This window comes from Limulus polyphemus, unplaced genomic scaffold, assembly GCF_000517525.1.
Source record: "Limulus polyphemus unplaced genomic scaffold, Limulus_polyphemus-2.1.2 Scaffold1372, whole genome shotgun sequence".
NCBI lineage: Eukaryota > Metazoa > Arthropoda > Merostomata > Xiphosura > Limulidae > Limulus > Limulus polyphemus.
In genome coordinates this window covers 211,131-224,565 of record NW_013666982.1, presented here as the reverse complement: position 1 = coordinate 224,565, position 13,435 = coordinate 211,131, and the positions used below count along the sequence as shown (strand labels likewise).

General features: G+C 29.9%; 1 protein-coding gene across 7 annotated transcripts in view; it reads right to left on the bottom strand.

Annotated features, from left to right (window-relative positions):
- The window catches only part of LOC106463304 (equilibrative nucleoside transporter 3-like), a 120,733-nt gene that overhangs the window by 34,214 nt on the left and 73,084 nt on the right, over window positions 1-13,435 (bottom strand). For all 7 annotated transcript variants that reach the window (XR_002611462.1, XR_002611461.1, XR_002611463.1 and 4 more), the window contains 3 exons: window positions 9,605-9,702; window positions 7,620-7,670; window positions 3,225-3,310 (listed from right to left, as the gene is read on the bottom strand). Coding sequence is in view for 4 of the 7 variants with exons in the window: in XM_022390763.1 (XP_022246471.1) it covers window positions 3,225-3,310; window positions 7,620-7,670; window positions 9,605-9,702 (235 nt within the window). In the remaining 3 variants the exon portion in view is untranslated. The remainder of the gene's footprint in view (window positions 1-3,224; window positions 3,311-7,619; window positions 7,671-9,604; window positions 9,703-13,435) is intronic.

The window sequence follows — 13,435 nt, the reverse complement described above, 5'->3', positions numbered from 1 at the left end:
ATGAAAAACACACGAAGATGAACCAAAAAACTGTGTGGGTGTGACAAAACACTTCTCCACTTTGACAAGACAACCCATCATGACAGAGTCCTGGAGAAGAAACTGAGGATATAGGACTGAGTTGTCTTGTGAGGAGGAAAGAAGCAGCCAGACGTCCATATAATGGTGGAAACAAAGGCCCCCTAGAATTAATCAGGTGGGCAAAAAAAGGTATCCCACGGAGGAGGGAATGAAACGGGAGTGTGAGACAACAAGGAAAATGAATGGAAGTAGAGGACTAAATTTACTGAAACGACTTTCAGAACCCATGTATCGACCACCAAGGATCTCAAACATGGGCAAATTGAAGAAGTCTGGCTTCCACCAGGGTGGTCAGAGTAAGATGAATATGGGAAAAGGTAATTGAATTATCAGGGTCCAATTCCCACTAACGGAGAACAAACATCAAACACTGTGAATCTAAATATGGGAAGTTGGAAAGATGACAATCAAAAGCACGATCATCCACAGTATGTGGGGGGTCAAGACATACTGCCCCTCAATGCAAGTGCTCCCCAAAACAACTTGCATGAACTCCAATATCTGGCGGAGGATGAAAAACTAAATAATTACCTAAAGGCTCGTCCCCAAGAAGGACAGCAGCAGAACATAGCAACTGTGAAATAAGAACATAACATAACATATCTGAATAATCAAATCCACAAAAGGGAAAAGAGGTCTGTGCAAGTTCCCTGAAATTACACGTGACTAAGAGGCAGAAGAGGGAAAAGCTTTCCAAATCTAAAACTTCCCAATCATTAAAAATCTTAATAGGACAATTATAAGGTTGTTCTTATTGTTGCATGAAATTTGTCAACTTCTGACAGACCAGAGCCATCACTTCATGGGCAGAGAATTGTGGTTTTGACCTGTTGGACATGGTCAGTAATTCCACTGCCACAGTAACAGCAGTTATAGTCGTGACCACCAAGAACTGTAAGTGTATAACTCATGAAATTGAAAAAGGAGAGAAGATAAATAAAATAATTTGTAACACTCCACAAAAGAGAATGAAAATGGTAAAGAACAATGTAACTAAAGTCGAAAAATTAAGAAAGTAAAAACTTGTGGATAAGAGAATCAAACTGTGAGTGAAAACATGTCTATTCAATAAGACTTCCCATCTAGAAGTGGTTAACAGCTGGAAGATTAGAGAGGGCACTAGTTACAATAGGGGTAGTGTCGCATTCCTATTGGTGGAGGGTGTTGCATAAACATGTGCATGTTAGTATGTAGAGATAAGTGGGAGTATCAAGGCTATTGGGAAACAAAAATTTATGCCAATAGAAGGCAGTCTAAGTCGAGAAAGCTTTTTGTGAGAAAAGGTGAGATATCATATCAGAAGTTCTGCTACAATGTCATAAATGCATGGCAACAGTCTTGAAAACTGAGCACGTTGATTTGATCTGCCAGCTACCACTGCAATAGTGAAAGTGTTACATACCATGAGCTGTGCCATTGTGAATCTTGGCAAAGAACTCATGTTAGGGGTAGGGTAACTATCTACAATCATTAGCTATAAAACTTGTTAACATACATCACTTAAAAAAACAAATAAAAAATTTAGTCTTGACCTGCAGCATCACACTCCGAGTTGAATTATCTAACACTAAAACTTAGTAGATCACACTGAGTAGTAAGATAGAATTTTTCTGTTAAACTGTTAAAAGTTGAAGTCTGAAATCATACTATTAAAATTTTTTCATAAAATAAGAGGAACAGATTTTCTAGTCATAAAATCGTAATACTATCAGAATTTCAGATTTTAAAATTGGAAAACCCTTTATAGAGAAATTATAAACAATCAATTATGCAAATACAAGCATAAAAGTCATTCTAAGTTATGAGATAATTTTCCTACTCAGTTAATAAATATTGTATCTGTTGATTCATAGTTTCTAGGGTCTCAAAGTGTTCAATAGAATTATAAAAAGTTACAAATAACTGACAAAAATGAAAACTGAGACATTTAGGCATACCAAAAACAATCTTTTGAGACATTATGACAACATTCCAAAATTGATGACATCTAGTCTTCCTACTTAAATAACATAAATGTTAAACACTGTCTCTTTGAATTTGTTACGACTGTGAGACTAGTACATGTACTATCTTTATTTATTTTGTGTTTCCATGAATGTGTCATGTTTCTTTACTTAATGGATTTTCTATGCGGTTTGAGCCTATATTTGAATTCATAACCATTTGGTAATAAATTCTAGACAAAAATCTATACATGAAACTTCAAACACACAACTCCATTTAACATTTTGGCTGTAAATTTATCTCTGAATTAAACTAACAATATTTTTTGAGGTTAGAATACAAAACAAACTATGAATATTGGGCTCTTGAACACTTATGATACTGATTAACACAATGAGAATTGAACAAGATAGTTTTGCAGAAACCCAGTACTCAGAATACCCATTATCAAAGAAAGGTCTATGTAACCATGTTAATCAATAGATCACTGACTACATTTCATACTAAATTAAAACAATTATGATAACTAATGATATTAAATGCTTATAGATGTGAAAGTTGGCTAAGTATAGATTTTGTTTGTAAACTACCATTCTACTCTTTTTGTTGAAAAATACAAGTTTGAGGCTGTCAAGCTTTCCTCCTAGATTAGCACTGACAAGTAAATTATCCAATTATTACCAGGCTAATACACTACATACTCTTTATTCAAATATTAAACTGAGCAAAACCATACATACTTTAGCTCTAAGCAATAAAACATTGAGACATTGGCAAGTCCTATGAATAATATTATGTACTAACAAGTCTCAAAGAACTAGATAATAAAACTGAGAGGGTTGATTTTGAACAATGTTTATAAATAGATGATACAATACACTGATAAAAAATAAATAGTTCAATTTTAAAAACTAAGAATTGCTTTGACTAAAACAAAAAGAGCTGATTTTAACTGATGTTTGTTTTGAGGATACAATACATTGACAGAACAAAAACAAGTTAATATTAAGAGCTAAAAGAGACGATTTGAAAAAATATTATATAGACAAATCTAATTTGATTTTTCAAAGATGTTACATGGAGGCTTTAAAGTTAAGTTTTTATACAACAAGAGGTATTAATGTTACTGTAAAATGTTTTTCATAAAAGTTAAACCAGAAATGACTAATTGATCAGTTAATAAAAAAATAAATACATACTGTTCCCACAAGAATAGCATTGGAGAACTTCATTGGCAACTTAGCTGCTAGTCCATAAATGCAATTCTGATACACACCATTGCCCACTGAAAGTATGTATAAATGTAAAATTAAAATGAAAGAACATCTGTTAAAATTTAATAGATTAAAAATTATACTTGAGAAAAATTTTAAATGTTTAATGATTATGTTACATGTTGTTTGAATGGTAGATTTGGTGGTGTAAACATGGCAGTGATTTGACTGTTTCTAGAGTGGGATGACATTTCAGCTCCTACAGAAACAAGCAAAAAGCCTCTCTATAAAGACTTGGTCATTTTGACCAACCCTGAAACCACTTTGTAATCATGTAAGTGTACATACTATAACTTTCAATGTGATATGTGTATATTCATAAAATTTAGTAAGTTTTCAGTACACATCACCAGTTTTCTGTAAACGAAAAATCTTATTTTTCAATTAAGAATTTTTATTAATGGTTTGTCAGTGAATGTATGGAGTCATAGTCTGTCTCAGAGCCTAACTAGACTAAGTTCAAAGTCATTTTCATGTTACAATTAAAAATACATTTTTTCATCTTGCAGTTTTCAAATTTTATTTACATAATCTCTAGAATCTTCTAAATTAATATCAAAAGTTCTTTTTTTGAAAAACTTTATATTTTATGTGTTATTTTCTGTACACTAACATTATGTGGGCTTGGAGTATTTTTACCAACATTGTAAACACCACAAAACATTTTTGATAAGGTTATTGTTAAAACTTTACTGAATTTTTATTTATTAGTTACAAACATTCACTTACGAACACAAAATAATAACATGAACAAACAATATAGTGTCCTATAATTTTTCTAATTTTACTGGCTTTCTTACTAAGTTATAAGTGCATTAAATATTTCCCTTAATTGGTCTAATTGAACTTAGCATTAGCAGCTTTGAATCCATAAGCAAATAACTTCATAGCTGTTATTAAAAAAAGCTAGCTTATTATGTACTTCAGAAAATTAAATTCTTCTCCTTCTTTTGGTTATAAATAATGAAGTAGTAGAGAGAATTACTATCAGTTTTTGAAAGACAGTATGTGAAAAGAGGGTGTGGCATGTCAATTTAACTTTTGGTTTATGTCTCTGTAAATCAAGATGATTGGAGGCTATAAATTTAGATGTCTTAGGAATATTTATAATTTTGTAATTTGTATTAAAATTAAGAAAATGAAATAGTGATGAAAAGAATGTCTAAACTGAGCAATTCAGAGGAAACAAATGTCATGTGATACAGAGAAATGAAGACTGAGAGTATATTTAAATATATCCTTTTCAAACTAAAAAATTAAAATTTATACAATAATAAGTTGTAATTTACTAACTACATTTTGGATGTCAAGTTTACTAATGTATGTTTATAATAAAGTAGTTTAACTAAATTCTGAATGTAACTGTAACAAAGTAATGACATGCACACTTCTACTTACCCTTGCCCAAAGAGTTAAAGCCAAAATTCTACAATTATGTTACATTTAGTGAAATAAGTTTAAATTAATTAATGTTATGATTTTATAACTCAGTTTAGGTACTCTGTTTGCCTAAAAGTATTCATTACTGAGTATCAGAATACTTGTATACTAAAGCCTAAATAAACCAGGTAAAAAACTAATTGTAATTGTATTAGAAGAAACCATTATCAAAATTCTTGTACATATTAACTATCTATTCTCTTAAACAAATTTCTTCAAGTGTTGATAAATGAAGATTTAAGCAATATTTGTCATCCTGATAAGTTCCTAGGTAGGAAAAAAAATTGAACAAGAAGATAATATTAATTGCGAGTTGTTTAAGAAAAAACTTCGAAGTTTAAAGAATGATAAAGCTCCTGGAACAGATATTATTTACCCAAAAGTTTAGGAGGTTAAGAATTAGATATGTGAGCCACTTGCTACTATTTTGCCAAGCTCTCAAACAGAGGGCAGGTGTCAGAAAATTAGAAGTTAGCTAATATTATTCTTTTGTTTCAAGGGGGTGATTGAAATTGTCCCAGTAATTATAACTTATAGGCCTACAAGTTGAAATACCCATCAACTGAAGAGGAATGTTTAAACATAATTAAAACAATGCAAGTTTAACAGCAATCATATATTTCAAAGTAATAACTTGAACATAAACTTTATCTCAAAATTTTAAAATTATAACAAATCTTCTTCATCAACAACATTTGAAGTTTGTTTTCTATCTACCAACAAATAAAGATTTTGAGGTGATCCCACCCTTGAACACCCTACATCTCACTGACTATGAGAAAATCATAGATGTTTGAGAAAGAATCCAGCAACTTTCATACTTTGACCTTGAATCCCTTTAGAATATTCAACACTGTCTAAAGCAACAACCTGTCAAGATTGTTTGAGATTAACTCAATAGCTTGAGAGTAATTATCCAACATGCTTTACAAAATAGAAATAGGGTTAAGTTCAATTTTGCCCCCCTTAGGCCATTCCCTGTAGTTAATAGTGTTTACATACAAATTTTGGTTGAGATTGGCCCTATTGGCTCAGAGGAGTTAGGGTTTAAACAAACAAACATTTTGTCTTTATATATATATAGATTAGTCTTACATCAGTAGTGGGACATGTTTTGAAACGTCTCATAAAAGATGCTTTACAAAGTCATTTAATAAAGTTTGAAATTTTGTTGGATAGTCAACATGGTTTTACTTGGAAAAAAGTCTTGCCTTACTAATATTTTGATGTTCTTTAAACAAGTTTATTTATATAAATGAGCATGTATGTCTGCAAGAGGGCACTCCCCCCCCCCATAAAAAAGAGAAACATTTTTCATTTATTCACCATATGCATATGATTTTATTCACTTTACAATTTCACACTACTCTGATGCCCCCCTACCCCCAGAATATTTTCTGTGGATGCCAATGTAGATAAGGTTATGGGTGTAGATTTGGTGTATCTTGATTTTCAAAAAGCATTTGACAAGGTGCCACATAAAAGGGTTGTTAAAAAAAGTGATTTCTGTAGATAAATGTGGAGAATAAGTTGGCTCATTGGGATAGAAAACTGGCAAGATAGAAAAGAGCAGAGTTGTTTAATATAAGTGCAGTTAAGTCAAGCTGCATTCATGTCACAAGTGGGGTAACTCAGGGTTCAGTGTTGGGGCTTACATTTCTTTTTAATTTACATCAATAACACAGATGAAGGAATTATTAATAAAGTATTTAATATGGCTGATAACATTTACGTTTTGGGATTTACTGGTCGTAAGAAAGATGCTACTGCATTAAAAAAGGATTTGGATTATTTGGTGAGTTGGGTAAATAAATGGCAGATGGCTCTTAATTATAACAAATGAAAGGTATTGCATGTTGGAAATCACAATTTGAAGTATGCATATAAATTAGATGGAATTAACCTTAACAGTGTTATAGAAGAGAAGGATCATGGTGTTTTAGTTGATAGTCTTTTAAGCCATCCATACAAAGCGCTTTTGCTAGTGGTATCAACAGAAATATTGAATACAGCTCTAAAGATGTTATAATGTCATTGTATAAGTCATTGGTTAGGCCAGATTTCGAGTAATGTGTCTTACGCTCCATATCTTATAAAGGACTTTGAATTGTTGGAAAATGTTCAGGGGAAGGCTACTAGGATGATACCTGGGAAAGAAAGATGGTTATATGAGGATAGATTAAGATCTAAGAAATTGTTTTATCTTGAAAAAAAAAAGAAGAGTCGGAGAGAATATGATTGAGGTATTTAAGACCATTAAAGGAATTAATGTGTCAAAGCACCATCTTTATTTCTTATATTTAATGGTGAAAAAGGTAAGAGTAGGAGGACACTAGTATAAGTTTTAGGAAAGTAGGAGTCATTTTCAGTTCTTTTTCTAACAAAGTGGTTGGCCATTGGAATAGGTTGCCTTCAGATGTGGTAGATGCAGTTAAATTAAAGGCTTGATAAATATTCAAATTACAAGGACTGGCTTTGAGATTTCCTCCTCTTTTTCTTCTTTTAAGGATTTGGTTTAATTTAGTGGATAGGATAGCCCAGATGAAACAAAGGTCCCTGTTGTTCTTTAATGTTATGTTATGTACATTATAACATTCCTTACTACCTACCTAGCTATACTGAACATTACAGTTCCAGGTTGAACATGGATTTTGTTTCATTTCATTGAGGCTTGTAAGTTATATAATACTTCTTTATTAATCGTTTGTATGTGTGTGTTAGTATGTTAGTGATATTTTCTTCTATAAAATGTTTCAAAACAGCATATTTGTAGATCTTTTTTATGTGAAAATATTATATTTAAAGCTGCAAGTGGAAGCCTATTTATTAGTGTATTAGTGTATTTATTACGTAATTTAAAGATAAAGATCATTTACTTACTACTCATCAGGACAATTGAGGCCATGGTTATATAGAAGAACAGCCCTGGCCCTAATCAAAGAAACATAAAGCCTTGTTAATACAACCTGAATCTAATAAATATCCCTCTTAATATTTTTGTTTTTGAAAACTGAAAATTACAACCTGCATACCAATGGGTACTATAATGAACAGTAGTTAAAATATTTTTTATTTATATAATTTACTTATAAATTTACTTATTTACTTAACATAACTAATTCTTCTATTATCACAAAACTTAAACTCCATAAATATCATTCATGTTTTATTTTATTATTACAAAATAATTTGAGAGCCCCCTCTTTTTTTCTTTTTTTTGTTGCAAGTAGTAGCTTTTGTAACCAGTAGATGGCAGCTTCTTACCCTAACTTAGTTTGCATCATTTTCAGTCTTCATATAGGTTGAAATATATCAATTTTATCTCAATTACAACCAAACACTAATCCATGAAATAAACTGACTTTGAATCAACCTTTTATTCATCTATAAGTATTGTTTATTTTGAAGTAATTATCAGTGAGTGATCCTTTCTTTATTATTTTACCAACAGTTATTTAAATATGTAAACCAATAAATCATGAGATGTAACATTCAAAATTACTGTATTTTTATCATATAAGGTGCTGTTGGTGTCTTTAGAGCTAATAACATGTACAACAGAGCTCATGCTTGCCCTCGAACATTGACAAACACCTATATTAATTAGGAAATCTACAAACCTATAACTTCCTAAAATTTTATGTTTGTTTTGGAACACCATAAAAAAAAAGACTTATATTAATAAGGTTAAACACAAAAGTAGTTTTCCAGAATAATTCATGTTTTTCATGGAATACTGTAAAACACCTATCTTAATTATGATGACTTGGTAGAATAACTCAAGCTTCTCCAGACCACTACAAAACACCTATACTAATTAGTATAAATACAAAAGTAACTTTTGGGGGGATAATAAAGTACCACCATTACGGTAATTCTTGCAAAACTCAAACAAAGATGAACAATGTTTTTATCAGAATGAAAGTTGAACAATGTTTTTATCATAATAAATTATGAACAATGTACTGCACACAGTACCTGTAGCAAGTAAGCATGTTAATAATGAAAGCAAAAAAGTATTGGTCTTATGTGAAATAGTACTTTTGAAATTATTAGTAAAATAATATGTTTATGTACTTTTTAATACATGCAATGAAAAACATAGCAGTACCATATTTTAGTGATATGTTAAGGTTACATTTTATAGTTGCACAACTATAAACCATTTTAAAAATAATATTATCTACTACTACTGTTTTGTTTGATTTTTTATCATTTTTATCATAACTAATATTCAATTTATTGCAAATCAACAACATTAATTTACTTCATCAACTGCAAAAGAGAAATAATTATAACACATTTACCTAAAAACTCAAATAAATAAATCTAATCATGAAAATAGTTAAACATAAAACTAGTTTGTGATATGTATAAACTATTATCAACACATGGAAGACTATATTAATAAAACATACTAACAGTATCCAAGATATTGATCTATCAGTATTTTTTTTTACTTGCATTCAAAGTCTCATAGAAAGTTGAAATATGCAAACACTGCATCGATCAAGCTGTAGTATCATACTATTAATTAACAGATTTATTATTGTAGGAGATTCCATTCATTACTAGCTTTAGCTAACATGCTTAAAGAATTTGAATGGACAGTTATGTCATGCTATAAAAGCTATGTTTTAAGATGCTTGGTGGAGGTTAGGAACCAAATAACTCTACATGGTCAAAGAGTGGTGAATTACTTAAGATATTATCTAACAATAACTTTGAAAGATTATTATGAGATAGTGTTCAACATATTATTACTGAAATTCACTAGATAAAAGCTAGGCATTACTACCAACACTATAAAAAATATTTCGTCTCATCTCATTTTTAACAATAAAACACATTCAAAGTAAGCTTACAGTCAGAAGAGTCCAAAATGGCTAGTGCCACACTCACAATGAACATGACAACAGTGATGATTAAACTGATAATAATCCTTTTAGTGAAGTTTCCACCCCTACAAAAAGCAGAATCAATCAATTAGAGAAAAGTAAGCCAGCAACAAAGATAAGTAAATATTCTGGATTAATTAATGTTTTTAAAGAGCAAAACCTATACTATATGTGCTTCATATACAAGCTGTCTGCCTGGAAACCATGTTGAATTTTGTGTTTATGTAAATTAATGTGTGTTCTTTTCTTTTAACTATGAATCAAATTTTTTCTTCAAATTCAACAATGTACTGTAGGCCACTGAAGCCTTGAAATGTGACAGGATCTGTAGAATATCACTAATTATAAAATCTGAAAACTCGCAGGAGCTACAAAAATATGCTAATAATACAGAAAAGTGAATCATTAAAGCACATTATGTTGAATATAATTTTCACAATAACAAAAAAGAAGAGAAAAAAGAAATAAGGTACACATAACTGCTAATAATTTTTGCATTAATAAGACATACTTAAAATCACATTAAAAATTCAATAAATTAGTAAAAAAGGACTGTGCCAGTATCTCAGTCTCGTTTTAAGAAGCCAATTATTTTGTCATAGTTCTTGTTCAAACCACTCAGTTTCATTCTACTGATGATCACCTCATCAATCTTCACTTCAGAAAGAACTGTTTGTTAATGATTGTACCATCAATCTTCATTTCAAGAACAATGGTTTGCTGATGATTATTTCATCAATCTTCACTTTAAGAACAACTGTTTGTTGATTATCATTTCCTCAATCTTCACTTTAAGAACAATTGTTTGTTGATTATCATTTCCTCAATCTTCACTTTAAGAACAACTGTTTGTTGATTATCATTTCCTCAATCTTCACTTTAAGAACAACTGTTTGTTGATTATCATTTCCTCAATCTTCACTTTAAGAACAATTGTTTGTTGATTATCATTTCCTCAATCTTCACTTTAAGAACAACTGTTTGTTGATTATCATTTCCTCAATCTTCACTTTAAGAACAACTGTTTGTTGATTATCATTTCCTCAATCTTCACTTTAAGAACAACTGTTTGTTGATTATCATTTCCTCAATCTTCACTTTAAGAACAACTGTTTGTTGATTATCATTTCATCAATCTTCACTTTAAGAACAACTGTTGATGAATAACTATTTCAACAATCTTCTCTTTAAGAATAACTGTTGGTGGATGATTATTTCATCAATCTTCATTTTAGCAAAAATTTTGTTTTTCCAATCAATAAATGTTTAAACCAATTTCAAAAGCAAACTACATATTTATTTTTTGTGTACTCGCAATAACAACTGTCCTTTTTGCACAAGTAATAGGGAAAAGTAGGCTATGTCTGTAAATGTATATAAGTCAACAATCTGGACTACTATTATTAAGTTGTAAACTCATATTTTCCTACTAAACTTCTTGATGTAGGGCACAACTATGTACAGAATTTACTCACACAGGTCTATCTTAGCTGTATGTGGACTGAAAAACTGAACAAAAAAGCAATATTTTTTCCATATATTAACTATTTATCTTTGATATATTTTTAATAAACATAATACTGCATTACATTTCCTATCAATTTCTTATTGTAAGTTCAATAAAAGAAATTTAAATATGATAACTCTATTTATTAGTATTCTTGTATGTAATAATACTACCTAAAAATATTTCAAGCCTACACCATTTGATTTCTTTCATAAGAATGTTTTTATACAGAAATAAGAATGGTCATTGGTTTATTGAATTTTTTAAAATAATTTCATTTAAGTTTCAATTATTTAGACTAAATATTGCGAAGCATCATTAGTTTTATAGGGATTGTTCTACCACACTTTATTCATTACACCTGCTAGGTTTACTTAAGATTAACGTCATAATATATTTAATTTTACTTAGTAGGCTTAGTCAAAAACTGATATTACAGTTTATTTCATTGTACATGTTAGCTTTAATTTAAACTCATATGATAGTTGATTTCACTAGAGTCTGAAATATTTTGTTATGGACAGCTTGTGATGTGGACTATTTGCTTCGACAATATTTTATGATATCCAAGTTACCATCACGTTGTTATGAAAGGTTTTGTTACAAGCGTATTTTATGATTGGTGAATGTTGTTACTAGATTTAATAAGAAGTAAAATGTTTCCTTTCCGACAGACATTTCGTTTTGGTGGTCAAATACGTACCTTAGTAGACATGTAAAATCTGACTAAACAAGTTATTATGCAAAAATGATACATGTATTGTGTTTACAAATGTTCAAGTTATTAAAGGTGTTTTGAATTCAAATCAAAGTATGTTAAACTACAACTAAAGATTAGTAGACCTAACTTGTTTTCACTGTAATTTATGTTTTATGTAACACTGTTCATGACATCCCCTTCTTCCATGTAACACATCATAATACATGCTTAAACACCTTCTCACCCCATAGCATTATGTAATTTTTGAATGGTTCCCAAACAATTGTAAAATTTATGATCTATTATCATTTTTTATTATGGTAACCAATCAACTTTGTATTTAAAAAATTATCTGTCACAAAATCAGTATTTGTAACAAAAACTGCCATGTAACAAAAATGATGTAACAAGAATGTACCTGTCACAAGTTGTCCTAGCAACAACGTGACAGTAACAAAATGCCCAGTAACTAAATATTTGTAATAAAATGTCTGGATCCTATTTCACTATACTTAGTCTACTTAATTAAAATTCATATAATAGTAGATTTCAGTGTATTTTACTCTATTGACTTAAAATTCATATCATAGGTGACTTCATTGTACTAACTTGATTTAATTAGAACTCATAACACAGGTGATTCTACTGTATCTTCCTGATTTAGTGAAACATATTTGATTTCATTGTAACTTCTGGATTTAATTAAATTTCATATTTTATGTGATTTCCATGTATCAGGTTGATTTAATTTACACTGACATTATAGTTGAACTGGTGAAGCAATGTTGTTCTCCTATCATTACCTTGCGTGTCTTAGTAACTGAAAGTAAAGATCAAATGTCAATTTAGAAGAAATATACTTCTCTTTTAAATGTCATAAAGTAGACAAATTGATATGTAAAAAATATCCACAAAGTGTTCTTTACATCAAATAATTTTCCTTTAATTGCAACGTTTGTTTGGCATTTTACCAGATTGAGTCTTTATCAGTCAAGAATGCAATGAAATAATATGGATTCATACTTCTCATAGCGAACAGTCAGTGAATATTTTCTACATAAGAAGTGATAAGTAAGGTATGCTATTTTATTAAAGTAATTAATCAAATTGTTTTAACTTACTTATAAAAGCATTTCATCTGGTTAATTGGTAATTGGTAACTAGACAGAATAGGATCATTGTATCTTTAAAGACACTGCAAATTACTCCTGTAAAGTTTCTAGAATGATAAATTATCCTATAACAAGAAGATGTAGATTAACTTGCCATTCATGGGAACTTACAACCAAATGTGTTGTACCTTAGTAATAGAAAACAAAATATATACTGATCTGAAATATTTGTAGAAAATATAAAGTATTACTGCTGAGAAATTTGTGCAATCCAAATCTAATACTAACAAATAAAGAATAAACTTTTCAAAAACGTAAGTAAATGTGGGGAAGACTAATACCAATCTTTCAAAAACAATGCAAACAAGATAGTAAGGGTGGCTCTGATTGTGCATTGAAATGGTATTATAAGTGTAGTAGAGTGTTAACAGGCAAAAATAGGATAAATTAAACTCAACTATGATTGAACAGTTATATAT